This window comes from Rhincodon typus, chromosome 39 (genome assembly GCF_021869965.1).
Source record: "Rhincodon typus isolate 14 chromosome 39, sRhiTyp1.1, whole genome shotgun sequence".
NCBI lineage: Eukaryota > Metazoa > Chordata > Chondrichthyes > Orectolobiformes > Rhincodontidae > Rhincodon > Rhincodon typus.
This window is the reverse complement of record NC_063370.1, coordinates 6,879,951-6,897,973: the sequence shown is the minus strand read 5'-3', so window position 1 is coordinate 6,897,973 and position 18,023 is coordinate 6,879,951. Positions and strand designations below refer to the sequence as shown.

Sequence of the window (18,023 nt, the reverse complement as noted above, 5' to 3'; positions counted from 1 at the left end):
ACAGAGACAGAGACAGAGACAGAGACAGAGACAGAGACAGAGACAGACAAATGCCAAATTTAAAGCAATCACAACGATTTATACTGCAGACAAAAAGTGTGTTAATTGGCCCATTCTGATACAAACAAGGAACAAGAGTAGGCCACTCGGCCCATCCAGCCTGCTCTCCCATTCAATAAGATTGTGGCTGATCTGATTTTAACCTCAACTCTACATTCCTGTATATCCCCCGATCATCGTTCACCCCCCTTGGGTCATCATGAATCGATCTCCCTCTACCTTAAAAATATTTAAAGCTTCTGCATCCAATGCATTTTGAGGAAGGGAATTCCAAAGACTCCCAATTCCTCGGAAAAACGTTTCCCCATCTCTGTTTTAAATGGACACCCTCTTATTTTTAAAACAGTGACCCCTCGTTCTAGATTCTCCCACAAGAGGAACCATCCTTTCCAGATCTACCCAGTCAGGTCCCTCGCAGGATTGTAGATATAACTATTTTACACAGAGGGTGGTGCGTGTGTGGAATGAGCTGCCAGAGGAAGTGGTGGTGGCTGGTACAATTACATCATTTAAAAGGCATCTGGATGGGTATGTGAATAGGAAGGGCTTAGGAGGGATATGGGCCAAATGCTGGCAAATGGGACTGGATTAATCCAGGATATCTGGTCGGCATGCATGGATTGGACTGATGGGTCTGTTTCCATGCTGTAGGACTCTATATTTCAATTTTTTCAAAACTCTAACAGGACAAAAGGTGTCACTGGCCAGGCCAGCATTTATTCCCCATCCCTAATTGCCCCAGAGGGCAGTTAAGAGTCAACCATATTGCTGTGGGTCTGGAGTCACATGTAGGCCAGACCAGGTAAGGATGGCAGTTTCCTTCCCTAAAGGACATTAGCGAACCAGATGGGTTTTTCCGACAATTGACAATGGATTCACGGTCATTAGACCCTTAGTTTATATTCAAAATCCAGCATTCGAACCCGGGTCCCCAGAACTTTATCTGGGTCTCTGGATTAAAAGCCCAGCAATAATACCACTAGGCCATTGCCTCCGCTGCTCAATTCAGTCACCTCCGACTCTTCTAAACTCCAGAGGATACAGGCCCAGCCTTTCCTCATAAGGCAATCTGCTCATTCCAGTGATTAGTCTGGTAAACCTTCTCTGACCTTATGCTTCCAATCCTTAATCAACCATGCACTCATCGATGTGTGGTTTTCCTGGAATGGGATGCAACGGCAAGAGAGGGCAGGCGAGAGCGGGCGGGTGGGCGAGAGCGGGGAGCAGTTCACCAAATATATTCCACTCGAATGGACCTCTCGTGTTTCCATTTACACTCAGCCCACCTCGCTCACTGGGCTACCAGCACCCACAGGACTGGGTCAGGATTGATGGAGCTGACTGTAAATACAAACACAGAAAAAGGCCATTCAGCCCATCGAATGCCATGACTCATCTGCTAAGAGCAACACCCAGGAGAGGTGGGACAGTGAAGAAAAGACCCGTTTTTTGTTTATCCCCTGATTTGGTTCCATCATTTTAAATTAGTCATGGACTCAAACAGCCATACGGCATAGAAACAGACCCTTCAGTCCAACCAGTCCATGCTGACCATAATCCCAAACAAAACGAGTCTCACCTGCTTGACCCAAACCTTTCCCGTATCCCTCCAAACCTTCCCTATTCATGTACTTATCTAAATGTATTTTAAACGTTGTAACTGTACCCACATCCACCACTTCCTCAGGCAGTTCATTCCACATGTGAACCACCTTCCGTGTTTAAAAAAAAATTGCCCCTCATGTCCTTTTTAAATCTTTCTCCTCTCACCTTAAAACAAAATATACCCCCTAGTCTTGAAATCCCCCACTCTAGGGAAAAGACCCTTGCTATTCACCTTATCTACACCCCTCATGATTTTATAAATCTTTATAAGGTCACTCTTCAATCTCCGACACCCCACTGAGAAAAGTTCCAGACTATCTAGCCTCTCCCTATCAAACCCTCCATTCCCAGCAACATCCCAGTAAATCTCTTCTGAACCCTCTCCAGCTTTGATAATATCCTTCCTATAACAGATCAACCAGAAGTGGACACAGGGCTCCAGAAGAGGCCTCACCAACATCCTGTACAACCTCAACATGATGTCCCAACTCCTACACTCGGAGGTCTGTGCAATGAAGACAAGCGTGCTAAACACCTTCTTAACGACCCTTTCTACATGTGACACAAATTTCAAAGAATTATGTACGTGAACCCCTAGGTCTCTGTTCTACAACACTAACTGAGGCCATATTTTTGGTGGGAAAGCGATGCAGATGGTAGGCAGGATGGAAAATAGAGATAGGGGCTGCTGCAAGCAGAGATCAAAATGCCAGGAATTGGCAACACAGACATAGCACTGTCCATCAAAAACAAAAGTAGAAAACTTCTGGAAAATTTACTGCCAGATTGTCTACATTGTAGATGAGTTAGAGGAGCCAAGTCAGGGAACTCTGGTCTTTGCTGTTCCCCTAATCAGCACTTGGGGGTGCCCAAGAGCAGCTGAAATAAGGTTTCTCTGGAACTACTTCCGACATGAGAAACAGAGCAGGCGGCCATTCAGCCCCTCAGACCTGCTCTGCTGTTCGGTACGATTACAGCTGATCCTCTGAACTTGACTACGCTTTATAAAACTTATCGGCACATCCCTCGGCACCTGAGAAGGCACTGATCCCAGGTCTTGAGTGCCTGCAGCAGGGTGGCTCAGTGGTTAGCACTGCTGCCTTCATAGCGTCAGGGACCCGGGTTCGATTCCAGCCTCTGGGTGCTCCGGTTTCCTCCCACAATCCAAAGACGTGCAGGTTAGGGTGGACCGGCTGTGGGAAATTGCTCCATTGTGTCCAGGCTGGGTGGGTTAGCCATGGGAAATGCAGGGTTACAGGGGATAGGATAGGAGGTGGGTCTGGGTGGGATGCTCTTCAGATGGTTGGAGTGAACTCGATGGGCCAAATGGCCTGTTTCCACACTTGTAGGGATTCTATTCAGGGTTGGATGATTCTCCCAGGATTAGGTTGCTCTGCGCCTCTTATTCCCATCCACCCACTTCCCTCGTTCCTTACGTTTCCGTGGACAAATCTCACCGGATGCGAAATATTAACCCTGCTTTTCTCCCGAGTTTCCGTAGCCACCTTGTATCCCCTCTGCGTTTCAGATACCCAGCGCATCATCGCCGACTGGGAAACGCAGCAGTCACACTTTGTGCACAGCGAGATCCCTCAAACTGTAAAGGGAAGAGGTGAAGATTGCCTCGTTCTCCGATGTGCTGCTGTCTCTCATTGGAATGGGGGGGGGGGGGAAAGAGACTGGTTGTGGGCCTGGCCCGAGGGTCACCTCCAGCTGAGCGAGGGGTCCAAACCTTCACTGTAACCTTAGGAGGTGCAGGGATTGAACCCAATCAACGTCACAAATTGGTTGTCCAGCCAAATGGGCCAACCAACCCAAATTGTCGCTGGGCAGCAATGCACCTCAGTTTAATGGTTCTGCTCTCCCTGCTTTAGGAAAGATGTTGTGAAACTTGAAAGGGCTCAAAAAAGATTTACAAGGATGTTGGAGGGTTTGAGCTGGAGGGAAAGGCCGAATAGGCTGGGGCTATTTTCCCTGGAGCGTCAGAGGCCGAGGGGTGACCTTATAGAGGTTTATAAAATCATGAGGGGCATGGATAGGGTGAACAGGCAAGGTCTTTGTCCCAGGGTAGGGGAGTCTAAAACTAGAGGGGCATAGGTTTAAGGTGAGGGGGGAAAGGGACTTAAGGGGCAACATTTTCCACAGAGAGGGTGGTGCGTGTATGGAATGAGCTGCCAGAGGAAGTGTAGGAGGTACTATTACAACATTTAAAAGGTATCTGGGTGGGGATGTGAATAGGAAGGGTTCAGATGGATATGGGCCAAATGCTGGCAAATGGGACCAGATTAATTTAGGATATGTGGTCGGCATTGGACGAGTTGAGCTAAAGGGTCTATTTTTGTGCTGTACGACCTTCTGAGTGAAAACATTTCCCCTCAGCTCAGTCCGAAATGATCAGCCCCTTATCTGGCGACTCTGCACCTCCCCCACAACCCCACCACCACCATCACCTCCTCCCGTGCCCGATTTTCTAGATTCCCCATTTGCTAGAAACAGCCTCTGTGTGCCGACCTAGTCAGAATCTTCCTCCTTTGTAGTTCTTCATTCTTTTACACTCTGGCGTGTATTGGCGAAGTTTACTCAGCCTCCACCTCAAAAGGGACAAACTCCTCATCGCCAGAAAACAGTTAACAGAGATTGAAGGGTCAGTGTAGACCCGATGGACCGAATGGCCTCTTTCCGCACTGTAGGGGTACCTATGGTTATGGTTAGTGGGTGCTGAAAATCAGAAACAAAAGCAGAAATTGCTCAGAAAAACTCAGCATCTGTGGAGAGAGAAACAGAGTTAACGTTTCTGAACGGTCACCGGACCTGAAACATTGACTCTGCTTTCTCTCCGCAGACCTCCGGAGTTTTGCCAGGGATTCCTGCTGTTGTTAACAATCCAGTCAACCTTCGCTGTGGGCCCTGGAGTAAAAATAAGATCCAGCCCCGACAAAGGGGAATTGCTAGGGAGGCAACAACAGCGCAACTTGCCCGAAAGCTCAGATATGATGCATACCACTACTGTGCACATTTGTCACTTTGGTCCCTGTGTTGGTGTCTTCCTGGAGAGGAAAGAAATTAAACAACAGGGTTAAACCAAAAGGATATTCAATACATGGCACGCATTACACCCACACCTCCACTCCCCGCCACCCCAATAAACCCCCTCACTCCTCCCTCAGCCCCGGGTTTGAGGCCAGCAGCTTGCAAACATTTCCCAAAACGCCGGCAGGCAGAGGCGCGCGCGCGCGCGCAGCAGGCCGGCAGGCAGGCAGAGGCGTGCGCGCGCGCACACGAGATGCATACACACACTCATCATTCTACTCCTCCGATGCCAATTACCTTCCTTCAGGCCCTTGGATCCCCCCAGTTTTCACTCTCCCAATGGCCACCCCATTCATTCATTCATCCCTTACCAATCCCCAGGTCATCCCAACCCTCCCGCTAACGAGGCCTTAAACTAGCTCCATGGCACCACCACTCTCCCCCCCCCCCCCCCCCCCCCCTCAGCAATCCCAAAACCCCTGGTCAAGCAAAACGAGCATCTTAAATCCCTCGTCCTGGCTCCCCGGCCCTGTTCCCTCCTGGTCGCACTTGCGTCCTACACCACCAGGGTCACCAGTTCCAACGCCCCCACCCCCACCCCGGCCAGACGCGGTCACTTACGTTTGGCTCATCATCTTTCTTTGCTGGTGGCTTCTCGGACACTTTCCGTCTGAAGCAAGAGTGGGGGAGCGGGGATGGCAATTAATATGGAGACAGACATACACTCCCACCCCCTACCCAACCTTCTCTATACCAGATCCCCCTCCCCTCCGACCCCAACACGACACATGGGCACGTCCACTCTCCTGGTCACGGATTCAATGTGGAGTTCGGAAAGTGGATGTTAGTTGCCGACTGGGCCCTTCACAGTGCCACGTGATCAGCAGCTCCCGGCTGGGTCACCCACTCCCTACCGCGCATCACAGGCACGTTCGCAATCCATCCACTGTGGGCACGGGGGTAAGAAAGAGGTGACGGACTAGTGGTATTACCGCCGGGGCCGGAGACTCCGGTAAATGTTCTGGGGACCCAAGTTCGAATCCCACCATGGCAGATTTTCTTTTTGAAGAGGAGGATGTGAAGGCGTCGTTGGCCAGGGCAGCATTTATTGCCCATTCCTAATTGCCCAGAGGGCAGTTTGGAGTCAACCACATTACGGTGGGTCTGGAGTCACATGTAGGCCAGACCAGGTAAGGGATGGCAGCTTCCTTCCCTAAAAGGGCATTAGTGAACCAGATGGGATTTTCCCAACAATTGACAATGGATTCACGGTCATCACTAGACTCTTAATTCCAGATATTTACTGGATTCGAGCCCAGGTCCCCAGGACATTACCAGGATTTGTCTAGTGACAAAACCGCAAGGCCACTGCCTCCCATCTAAATCAGGGACAGGCAATAATTAACACACGCACGCGTCCCCCGACATAAAAAAAAACGAAAACTTCCCCAGATGAGCAGAATTCCCGACGGGAAATCATAAAGCCCCACCCTGTCGATTAGCCCTGAGCCCTCACCTTCGTGCCAACATGGCGCTCATCTCCTCCATGAGCCCTCCTCCTCCTCCGCCTCCTCCTCCTCCCCCTCCACTGTTTTTGTTGCTGTCGCTCCTGGGGCTAGAACTGCCGCTCGAGCGGGTGCTTTCCTCAGCCTGCGAGGGGTTGGGGGGTGAGGGAGACAGGCAGCGCAGACGTTAGGATTTGCAGAATGGGGAAACATCGCAGAGAGACAAGGTGCCCCCTTCCCCGCTGTCCGGAGACCCCCGGGCTCATACGTGGAGGACGGCCACCCCTGACAGAACACGCACAGCAAGATCCCAGAAACAGCTACTCCGCTCACCGCAGGTCCCAGGGCAGGGACGATGCCCGTTCTTCGCACCCCAAAACCTCGCCACGGCTGGCAGCTCCAGGTTTTTTGGGGGTTGGTCGTGGCCTTATCACTGTTTGTGGGATCTTGCTGTGCGCTTATGCTTCAATGGCGCCTGTATCTTTTGTTTTGGAAAAGTGATAAAGCACTTGAAGACATCGGAAGCTCATGAACGAAACAGAAAATAGGAGCAGGAGTAGGCCATTCAGCCCTTCGTAACTGCTCCCCCATTCTATATGATCATGGCTCATTGTTGTCAAGTGTTTATATTCAATCTTTGCCCAAAAAAATTACAATAAGGAATTTCTCTCACTTCCTTAAAATGTCCAGGGCACCAATATTTTTTCTCAATATTTCTCAAAATAATTCCATTACAATTGATTCAAACTGATTATTGATTACTTGGGTAAGAGGAACTGCTGATCCAGTTGATATAGTGACCCTTAACCTGGAAGCAGTGTCCACAGGGAGTTCCAGTCCCCACTTTCTCCTCATACCCTTTGATCTCTCTATCACTAAGAACTACATCTAACTCCTTGCAAACATTAAATGTTTTGGCTGCTTTCTAGCAGAGAATTCCACAGCACCCCCCCCACCACTGCCCACTCTCTGGGTGAAGACATTTCTCCTCATCTCCTCTTGTATCCTTAGACTGTGACCCCCCTGGTTCTGGACTCCCCAGTTATCGGGAAAATCTTCCTGCATTTATCCTGTCAGACAGATATACAGCATGGAAACAGACCCTTTGGTCCAACTCATCTGTGCCAACCAGATATCCGAAATTAATCTGGACCCATTTGCCAGGATTTGGCCCATATCCCTCTAAACCCTTCCTACCAAATGCCTTTTAAGTGTTGTCATTGTACCAGCCTCCTCCACTTCCTCTGGCAGCTCGTTCCATACCACCCTCTGCATGAAAAAGTTGCCCCTTAGGCCCCTTTTAAATCTTTCCCCTCTCGCCTTCAACTACTCCATTTCAAATGTTATGGTTTCTTTGAGATTCCTGCCACCCCCAACTTCTTCTAAACTCCAGCGAATATGGTCCTAACCGATCCAGTCTCTCTTCATGTCAGTCCTGGGATCTTGCTGTGTCAAAGCTGTTGATTCCCCCCATTTGCACTGAGTAATCCTCACAGATTCATATACTACAGAACAGGCCCTTCAGCCTATCATGCCTGTCTAGTTCCATTAGAATTCTGTAGGTTCCCACAAAATTTCACCCCTCCAACCCCCTTCCCGCCACATCACCTCAAACTCCAGTGAATAGAGTCTGAACTGAACCAGTCACCATCTAGAACGGTGTTTATTTAACAGGAGAAAATACCACATTACACCCCTCCCCACCGGGTGCACACCACCCTCACTACCGCCTCCCCCTCCCCCTCACTACTCTCCCCACATCTCACTCTCCCCTCTCCCTCTACCCCACACCTCCTCTCTCCCCTCCCCCACCCCACCTTCTTTCCCTCTCCACCCTCACAACCCCCACTTCATCCCTCCCCCCTCTCCCGTCTCCCCACCCCCTCACACCCATCCCTCTCTCTGTCTCCACCCCCACAACACCCACCTCACCTCTCCCACCTCCCTCTTACCCTCTCCACCCCACCCAAATCTTGCCCCCGTCACTCACCCGTGCTACTTTCTTCAGTTTGGCAGCCTGCAAGGCCTCCGAGAGACCCCCTCCGGGACCACCCCCCAACTGGCCAGACGAGGGCGGCAGCGGTGGAGGAGGGGGGGGCCCGCTCCCCGACTGTGGAGGTGGGGGTCCGGGAGGCGGGGGCGGTCCTGGGGGAGGTGGGGGTCCAGGCGGGGCAGGTGGTCCTGGGGGCCCCCCTGGCGGAGCTGGAGGGCCAGGCGCTAGGAAAATGAAAAGCAGCCGTTAATTACGACGTCCGCCGACACCTCAGCGCAGCAGGAGGGGGCGCTGTTCGGCCCATTGAGCTGATGGTCGCTCCTTCCCGGCCCAAAGAGGCTGCGCTCGCGGTGGAGCCGACAGCAGGGGGCGCACACTGCGCTCGGGCAACTACTGTGCCTGCGAGGCTCCTACATCTCACCAGGAACACAGCACTCACGCATGGAGGGTCAAACCCAAGCTCCCTCTCCTACTGCCTTCCCCCCTCTCTCCCTCTCCCTCCGCCCTCACAGTCAGAGCCCCACGCTGTATTGTGTTAATGGGGGTTAACGTGCAAGATTCAAAAGCTTAGCCTCAGGAACTGGTTGGCTTATGTGGAGGTGGGGGGAGGAAGCAGGAGGGTGAGAGACGGTGTGGGGAGGGGTGTGAATAACGAGGCAGCAACAATGTAGATGAGCTGGCTCCCTAATACAGTCTCGTGGTGCCGAGGAAGTCGGGGGGAGGGGGCGGGGGCGGGGGTGTACACTGTCAATACTCTGGGGGGTGGCGGGGGGTTGGTCATCACAATGTTGCAAGCCTTGAAACGGGGTCATGGTCAGTGAACACTTGAGAAGCTCTGCACCCAAAAGGCACTATGTAAATGCAAGTTGCTCAGGCTCCCCCCCAACCCGAGTCATTTCAGTCCGAGGCTGGATGTCTGGCAGGAACCAGGGAATTAGATCCACTCTCGGGGATTTAGGATTTAAATCGATCTCCGGAACTGACACAGACGATGGGAGAGAGACACAACCGGCCAACGTGAGCACCACCCACCCCCCACCTCCCACCTCCCGAGTGGGAGCTCAGCTGAGGTCAGGAGCTTTAAGTGTTTCTCTGAGACTCAGTGCCCTGGAGGGGCCTGGTGCATTCAACCAATTGCTGTCCCCGGCCTCGAGTGGCTGACTCTACCCTCACCGGCACCCCCCTCCTTTTCCTGAGGGGGCACTTCACGTCTGCCCCTGGGAGCTGTGGACCAGAAACAAAGAGGAGGATCAGGCCATTGGGCCCATTGGCTCTGCTCCATTGGTCAACATGATGGCGGCTGATCAGCTACCCAGGTGTCACGTCTCACACTCTCCCTGTATCCCCAGCATCGGGCTGTGGATTCTGGAGGGAACGAGCCGCGTGGGGGAAGAGCCCCACACAAGCCCCCACCACACACACCAACCCCTGGGGCGATTTGAACCCTGCGGTGAGGCAACAGTGCCTCCTGGCTGCATTGTACCTGCACTGCGTCTTTCCAGCTGCTCACGTTCCTGCTCCAGCCTCTGTTGTTCCAATCTCTGCTGCTCCAATCTCTGCTGTTCCAGCCTTTGCTGTTCCAGCTGCTGCCTGTAGGTTATGGACAAAGACACAGAGATGTGGGAAACGCCGACAAAACGCTGCCCGTACCAACGTCAGTCTAGATGATCCGATGGCAAATCTCCACCCTTTTACCCCCTGTTGAGGTAATTCTTCTGTACTACACCACAATGTTGGCTCTCTATAGGGATTCTGTGATTCTAAATGCAGTCAGATGGAGGGATGCTGTAGCCAGACACGGTGTAAATTCCCACTTACGACTTTAATCAGAAGCCGGAAGTCAAACTTGTATTTTTAAAATTCGTTCATGGGATCTGGGCCAGCAGTTGTTGCCCTGTCCCTAATTGCCCCTTGAGAAGGTGGTGGAACCGCTGCAGTCCTCCTGCTGTGGGTTGACCCGCAATGCCCTTAGGGAGGGAATTCCCAGGATTTTGATCCAGCAACAGTGAAGGAACAGCGATATATTTCCAAGTCAGGATGGTGAGGGGTTCCAAGGGGAACTTGCAGGGGATGGGGTCCCACGTATCTGCTGCCCTTGTCCTTCTGGATGGAAGTGGTCGTGGGTTTGGAAGGTGCTGCCTGAGGATCTTTGGGGAGTTGCTGCAGGGCACCTGGTAAACGATTCCTTTCAAAATCCTGGGATCCCCTCCCAAAGGGCATTGTGGGTCAACCTATGGCACATGCAGTGCAATGGTTCAAGGAAGCAGTTCCCCAGTTCCTTCTCAAAGGACAACTAGGGACGGAGCACAGTGCAACAAGGAGAGAGTGGGGGAAACAGATGAGCAGAAAGGAAGGGGCACAAAGTGAACATAACTTGCTATTCGCAGCAAATTCTGTCAACCCTTTCTCCCCCTCCAGGGCAGCAATCACAAAGCCATGCATCATTATTTTGTTTAAGATTCAGTCCCTGAGGCAGAAGTGTTTCCACACACCTCGCTGCTACAAACTTTGCTTTCGGTAGCACCAGGATATTCGGATGATCGTGACTCTGGAGTCACAGGCCACGGTCTAACAGGATTAGACGCCGAGCAGCCATTCAGCGCTAACAGCGTACTCTCCAGAGGATTAGATCACAGGGTCTGAAATCTAGATTAATCCCGGAATTTTTTCAAGAAAAATAATAAACAGAGTGCCAGCTGTGGGCAGCCTGCAAGAGAAAAGGAGACCTCACAGCATTGCCATCTCGTCTCAGGCTGTTCAACACCATTCATTCAGTGTGGCACAGCACAGGAAGGGCCTTTCCTGGCAGGCCACCCACAACTGCCCCCACTCCAAAGCCTAGGCCTTTCCCAGTAGGCTGCACACCAACCCCCGAAGCCCAGGTCTTCCCCAGTAGGCCACACACCCCACCCCACCAAAGCATTGTAGGCCACAATCCCCCCTCCCTCAAAGCCCAGGTATTTTCCAGCAGGCCACCCATAATCACCCCCACACCAAAGCCTAGGCCTTTCCCAGTAGGCCACACACCCCCACCCCAAAGCCCAGGCCTTGTATTTGCCAGTAGGCCGCACCTTGGTAGTTCTCAGAAATCAGCTCTGAACCAGACTCACCTCCTCTGCTGTTCCAACTCCTCCGCACTTGGTCCATTATTCACCAACCGTGGGGCACCAGGTCCTGTGCAGGAGAGAAGAAACGGGGGTTTTAATGGGCTCACTTCCCAGGTCCTCCAGAAGGAGATCAACAACCTGCATTTATATAGTGCCACCAGTGCAGTGAATTCCCAGAGGCCGTTCCACTGCGTAGAAAAGTCGACCCTGAGGCAGTCTCTCTCTTGGAAGTCAGTAGTGAGCGATCAATAGCTCGGTCAAAGTGGGAGATTTTAAGGAGTGTCTGGAAAACAAAAATGGACGTTGGTGAGGCCTCTTCTGGAGTGCTGTGTCCAGTTCTGGTCACCATGTTATAAGGAAGGATATTATTAAACTGGAGGGGTTTTGGAAAATATTTTCCAGGATATTGCTGGGAATGGAGGGTTTGACTTATACAAAGAGGCTGGGACATTTTTCCACTGGAGCATAGGAGATTGAGGGGTGACCTTATAGATCATGAGGGGCATAGATAAGGTGAATAGCAAAGGTGTTTTCCCCCAGGATGGAGGATTCAAGAGTACGGGGCATATTTTTAAGGTGAGAGGGGAAAGATTTAAAAAAGACATGAGGAGCATTTGTCCCCCACCCCCCTCCCCCAAAGAGTGTAATGTGTGGAATGAACTTCCAGAGGAAGTGGTGGATGTGGGTACAGTTACAACATTTCAAATACATTTGGATAAGTACATGAATAGGAAAGGTTTGGAGGGATATGGGCCAGGAGCAGGCAGGTGGGACTAGTTTAGTTTGGAATTATGGTCGGCACGGACTGGTTGGACCGAAGGGCCTGTTTCTGTGCTGTATGATTCTATGTGACAATAACTAATCAAATTAAATTAAAAGTTAAGTGAGGGGTATGGGGCAGGGTTCACCTAATCCACTCACGCTGTCCCCCACAAGCCTCTCTTCACCTCGTATTCTGCAAGGTCAATAATAAAGATCTTTTCCCTAGTGTGGGGGAGTTCAAAACTAGGTAGTGTATTTTTAAGGTGAGAGGAGAAAGATTTAAAAAGGGAACTGAGGGGTAACTTTTTTTTTAAGCACACAGTGGTTCGTGTGTGTAATGAACTTCCAGAGGAAGTGGTGGATGCGGGTACAGTTACAACGTACTTATCCAAATGTCTTTTAAACACAAATAGGAATGGTTTGGAGGGGTATGGGCCAAGTGCGGGCAAATGGAAGTAGTTTAGTTTGGGATTATGGTCGACATGGACTGGTTGGGCCAAAGGGTCTGTTTCTGTGCTGTTCTGTACATCACGTCCCTTTCTCCCGACTACCATCAGTTCAGAACAACAGTCAAACGTTATCTCAGTTTCTCTCCCCCCAGGATGCGCCAGACCCACCGAGTTTCTCTGGCACTTTCTGTTTCAGATTTGTTTTATAACATTCGCTCTCTCCCCGCCTGCTTTCTGTGGCCAAAGAGGTCCTTTCTTTTAAAGGGAAATCCACTTTGTGGGTTCTCGATGTGTATTTAAAATAAAAAATGGCTGTCACCTTCCTCAAAAAGACTTCCTGCTCCAGAATGCCAAAAGGGGAATTTATTTATTTATTTATTTTTTGGAGATGACAGTTTTCCCAGTGATTTATCAGTCTGGGTCCTGATCTCTTTTGCCTCCCCCCACACCCCACAACCGATCCCATTGCACGGTGATCCCTCCCAACACAATGTTCAATCACCAGATCACTTCAACTTCCCAAGGGCTTGGGGCTCCTTCAGAAGTAGGAGCAGGAGACTGCTCTGCTACTCAATGGAATCACGGCTGATCTGATAATCCACAACTCCACTTTCCTGCCTTTTCACCCCCATGACCCTCGATTCCCCTCCCTGATTAAAAATCTCTCTCAGCCTTGACAGCCCTCTGCAGTAAAGAATTCCCCAGATTCACTCACCTCAGAGAAGAAATTCCTCCTCATCTCTATTTTAAAATGGGCAAAGTTGTGAGATATAATTCTTGGGGCTAAAGGGATCAAAAAGTGTTCAGGGGAGAAAGCGGGAACAGGGCACAGAGTTGGATGATCAGCCGTGGTCATATCGAATGGCAAAGCAAGCTCGAGGGGCTGAGTGGCCTACTCCCACTCCTAGTTAGTGATAGCAAGAACTGCCGATGCTGAAGTCAGAGATAACACAGTGTGGAGCTGGATGAACACAGCAGGCCAGGCAGCATCAGAGGAGCAGGAAAGCTGACGTTTCGGCTCAGGACCCCTTCTTCAGAAATCTGAAACAAGCAGCTCCCAGGAGGTTTCTGAAGAAGGGTCCCGGCCCTCCAGCTCCACACTGTGTTATCTCCTGCTCCTAGTTTGTGTTTCTATGATTTTTATCCTGAGATGATGCCCCTCTGGTTCAAGACTCTCCCACAAGGGAGAAACAATCTCTCCACATCTACCCTGCCAAGCTCCCTAAGAATCTTGTCTGTTTCAATAAGGTCACCTCTCACTCTTCCCAACTCCAATGAGTACAGGCCCAACCTACTCAACCCTTCCTCATAAGAGAGTCCCTCCATACCTGGGATCAACTGAGTGAACCTTCTGTGGACTGAGGCCAATGTTAGTCTATCTTCCCTTAGATAAGGGGCCCAATATTCCAGCCATGGTCTGACTCAGGTCTTGTATAGTTTTTCCAAAACCTCCTACTTTTGTAGAACGCATAGAAAATAGTAGTAGACCATTCGGCCCTTCGAGCCTACTCCTCCATTCAATATGATCATGGCTGACCATCCAACTCAGTTCCTGCTTTCTCCCCCTTGCCCTTTGATCCCTTCAGCCCCAAGAACTATACAAAACATTCAATGTTTTGGCCTCAACTGCTCTCTCTGGCAGAGATTTCCACAGGCTCCTCATTTCTATCTTGTGCTCCATTCTCTTTGAAACAAAGACAAACAAACAATCCACTTGCCCTCCCTCGTAGCCTCCTGATATTCTGTCTCCTCACCTCCATCACAGCATACCCTCCTTGCAAATGCCTCTGACCCCCTCCACCAGTGAAGTACAGTTACACCTACCCACACTCGCTGTGCCATCAAGTACCTCCAGGGCATGATGCATCCCGTTGGCGAAGAGTGTGGCGTCCTCCTTGCTCCCGAAGTTCAGGCCCCAGACCTGACGCATGTCTCTCCACTGATGGAAGCTGGGAGTTGCCTGGTTATACTTCAGGCCTTTGGCGATGGGGCAGTTTATCACAACCTAGGAGCCAGCAAAGAAGCAGATTAGCTGATGGAGAGGTTGGGGAGGGGGTTAGTTAGAAGGGATACGCGCTACAAACAGGTCCCCACGCACAGGCCGCAAGGCTCAAAATCATGACCCACTTCCGGGGCAGTAAACTACATTTCTATTCAGTCTGGGCCTACACGTGACTCCAGACCCACAGCAAATCTGGCGGACTCTTAAACTGCCCTCTGAAATGGCCGAGCGAACTACTCAGTTCAAGGTTTGGGGTGGGGGTGGTGGAATTAGGGAAATATACCGGCATCAGTCAATGACACCTACATCCCAGGAAAAAGAATAAAAAGTTCCTCCCATAAAAAGCGAGTTTTGCAACAAAGCATTCACACGATTATTAATGAGACTCCCATTTTCTCCCAGATACATTCACTTCCGTGAATTTAAATTCTCTCTGGGGCTGTGTTGGGATTTGAACTCCTTCCTTCCAGATTGCCAGTGCAGCAGTGTGAACGGTAGGTGTGGGTGGTCTGTCTAGCCCAGGGCTAGCATGGTGACCCCACACAACATGGGGTGGCGGGGGGAAAACGAGAGAATCACTCAGAACAGCACATGCCCGAGGGTTCAACAAGGGGTGACCGGTTATTGTTGAACATACCCACGTCTCGAGAGTGAATAAATATTTCCAGATCTTTTAAAAGAAAAACGGAAGTGAAAAGGCACGCTGCGTAGTTTCTCATCTTGAGCTCATCAGGACAGAACTGCAAGAATGCCAAATCTCGAAAAGGGAACAACAATTTATACTGGAGGCAAATAGCTGAGGCATTGTCGTAGCAACTGTACCAGGAAGGAAGTGTCCCTCACACTTGTTTAATTAAAAAAAAAAACGGCGCAATGCATATTCCATTTGCTTGCAGCCGATTGGCCCCAGCATCAAAACATTTGCAAGTGGGAGTCCAAAAAAAAAAATAAGCAAGGCAAATCCCACCAGAACCCAAGAGAGTTGGCACTGACTGCGGCTCAACCTGATAGATTAGAACATTCACTGATGCTTCATTAACCCATTTCTAAGGCCCACTGATAACTGACCGGTCAGGCCATTCGGTACCTGCTGGTCCTGTTGGATTTTGCGGCCCACCACGCGGAAGGTGTTGTTGCTTGGGTTGTGGTAGATGTGGACCCGACTGAAGACTTGCGGCCCATTACCCGCTGGGACCCACTTCTTATTGGCATCGTCGTAGAGCATGACCGTAGCCCGAGCCTGACAGATACTCGTCTCGCTGGAAAAGGGAGGAGAAGAGTTCATTACCAGCCCAGCTCGGGAAACCGTAGAACGTTATACATTCTCAAAGCTGAAGAGGGTTCAGAAAAGATTTACCAGGATGTTGCCAGGAATGGGGAGTAAGGGGAGTTTGAGGTCATAGAATCCCTACAGTGTGGAAACAGGCCCTTCGGCCCAACAAGTCCACACTGACCCTCAGAGCATCCCACCAGACTCATGCGCCTATAACCCACCTAATCTACACATCCCTGGACACTATGGGGTAATTTAGCATGGCCAATCCACCCTAACCTGTACATCTTTGGACTGTGGGAGGAAACCCACGCAGACACAGGGGAGAATGTGCAAACTCCACACAGACAGTCGCCCGAGGGTGGGATCGAACGCGGGTCCCTGGCGCTGTGAGGCAGCAGTGCTAACCCACTGAGCCACTGTGCTGCGAGGTATGGGAAAGGGCTGAGCAGACTGGGACCTTTTTTCCACTGGAGCATAGGAGGTTGAGGGGTGACCTTACAAAGGTTTGTAAAATCATGAGGGGTGTGGATAAGATGAATGGCAGGTGTCTTTTCTCTAGGGTGGGGCAGCTCAAGACTAGGGGGCATATTTTTAAGGAGAGAGGAGAGATTTTAAAAAAAGGACATGGAGGGGCAGATTTTTCACAGTGAGTGGAATGAACTTCCTGAGGAAGTGGTGGATGAGGGTACATTTACAATGTTTAAAAGACATTTGGATAAGTACATGAATAGGGAAGGTTTGGAGCAATATGGACCAAGCACAGGGAGGTGGGACTAGTTTAAACTGGGATTACGGTCAGCACAGACTGGTTGGACCGAAGGGTCTGTTTCCGTGCTGTATGACTCTAATAGCTCACTATCTGGGGATGTGGGCAGTGCTATCTTTACCCAGACAGCTGTGGCCTCAAGCTGACAGTGGGAGCAGGAAGAGGGATGGTTTATCAGTGAGTCAGAGACTGAGAAGTCATCACGGGCTGACAAAACTAAAATTGGAGGCAATTAACTTCAGCAACTTTATCTCCAATTAAAAAAAAAACACATCAGAGGAGGTCAAATATTTCCATTTTTGGAAATAGCGTTGAAGGGCTTGAGAGTTCTCCCCTGATATTTTGTTTTCTCTCTCTTCCCTGATATAGTCTGCAAAAGAATCAGGAGCTGCCAACTCAGGAAGGACAGGAATGAGGAAGCTGTGAACATGTCAACTACTGAATGCGTATACATTTGGGCGCTATATAAATTCATCTCAAGGCACTTCACAGGGACAACATTAGAAAATAACTCAAAAACTAAAAGTTAGACACGGGGCCATGGAGGTGAATGATACTCGAAGCAGACCATCATTTCCATATTGGCTCACCAAGAGCTGCTATTGCAGCTGGTCCCCATTGCTACCTCCCACCTGCAAATCTCCTGCAGTCAGATAAATGTCCCACTCCTATTGGCTGGCGAATTGCAATGCTGGGGTAGTTAGCCAGGTGGGAAATACAGAAACACAGCAGTAGGCTGTTCAGCCCCTTGAGGCTGCTCCACCACTCAAGATAACAGCTGACCTTCTACCCCAACACCATTCCCCCGCACTATCCACTGACCCCTTTATTGTCTGGAAATCTACTGATCTCTGTCTCAAACCAATCAAGTATATTGCCCACAAAGTGAGAAAACGAGAGGCTTGCACCTTAGAGGTTTTATAAAATGACGAGAGACATAGATAAGGTGAACAGGCATGGTCTTTAGCCCAGGATAGTGGAGTCCAAAACTAGAGCATATAGGTTTAAGGGGAGAGGGGAAAGATTTAAAAGGGACCTAAGGGGTAACTTTTTCACACAGAGGGTGGTGCATGTGTGGAATGAGCTGCCAGAGGAAGTGATGGAAGCTGGTACAATTACAACATTTAAAAGGCATCTAGATGGGTACATGAATATGAAGGGTTGAGAGGGATATGGGCCAAATGCTGGCAAATGGGATTAGCTCAGTTTAGTTCATAGTTAGAGTCAGAGTCAATGTGGCAGAATGACATTGAACGTGGGAGAACCTGGAATTCAGAATGATCAATAAAGGAGGAAATGAAGTAAACAAAATCATAATTAAAAATCAACAATTGGAAAGACTATGAGGGCAAAAGAAAGGAAGTGACCACTAAACAAAATAAAACAAAACCACATCATTTTAAAAATAAAATTGGGGCTTTTGCCATTTCCTCCAAGTTCTCTTATACCATCCGTTTTAACTTTAGGT

The 18,023-nt window shown here is 50.1% G+C and overlaps 1 protein-coding gene across 1 annotated transcript in view; it reads right to left on the bottom strand.

The window, feature by feature from the left end:
* LOC109937855 (vasodilator-stimulated phosphoprotein-like) overlaps positions 1 to 18,023 on the bottom strand; it is a 76,574-nt gene that overhangs the window by 6,233 nt on the left and 52,318 nt on the right. The window contains exons 2-9 of the mRNA XM_048618213.1: positions 15,601 to 15,772; positions 14,336 to 14,516; positions 11,304 to 11,367; positions 9,677 to 9,783; positions 8,191 to 8,417; positions 6,212 to 6,345; positions 5,317 to 5,365; positions 4,667 to 4,712 (exon numbers count right to left, since the gene is read on the bottom strand). Coding sequence (XP_048474170.1) covers positions 4,667 to 4,712; positions 5,317 to 5,365; positions 6,212 to 6,345; positions 8,191 to 8,417; positions 9,677 to 9,783; positions 11,304 to 11,367; positions 14,336 to 14,516; positions 15,601 to 15,772 — 980 coding nt within the window. The remainder of the gene's footprint in view (positions 1 to 4,666; positions 4,713 to 5,316; positions 5,366 to 6,211; positions 6,346 to 8,190; positions 8,418 to 9,676; positions 9,784 to 11,303; positions 11,368 to 14,335; positions 14,517 to 15,600; positions 15,773 to 18,023) is intronic.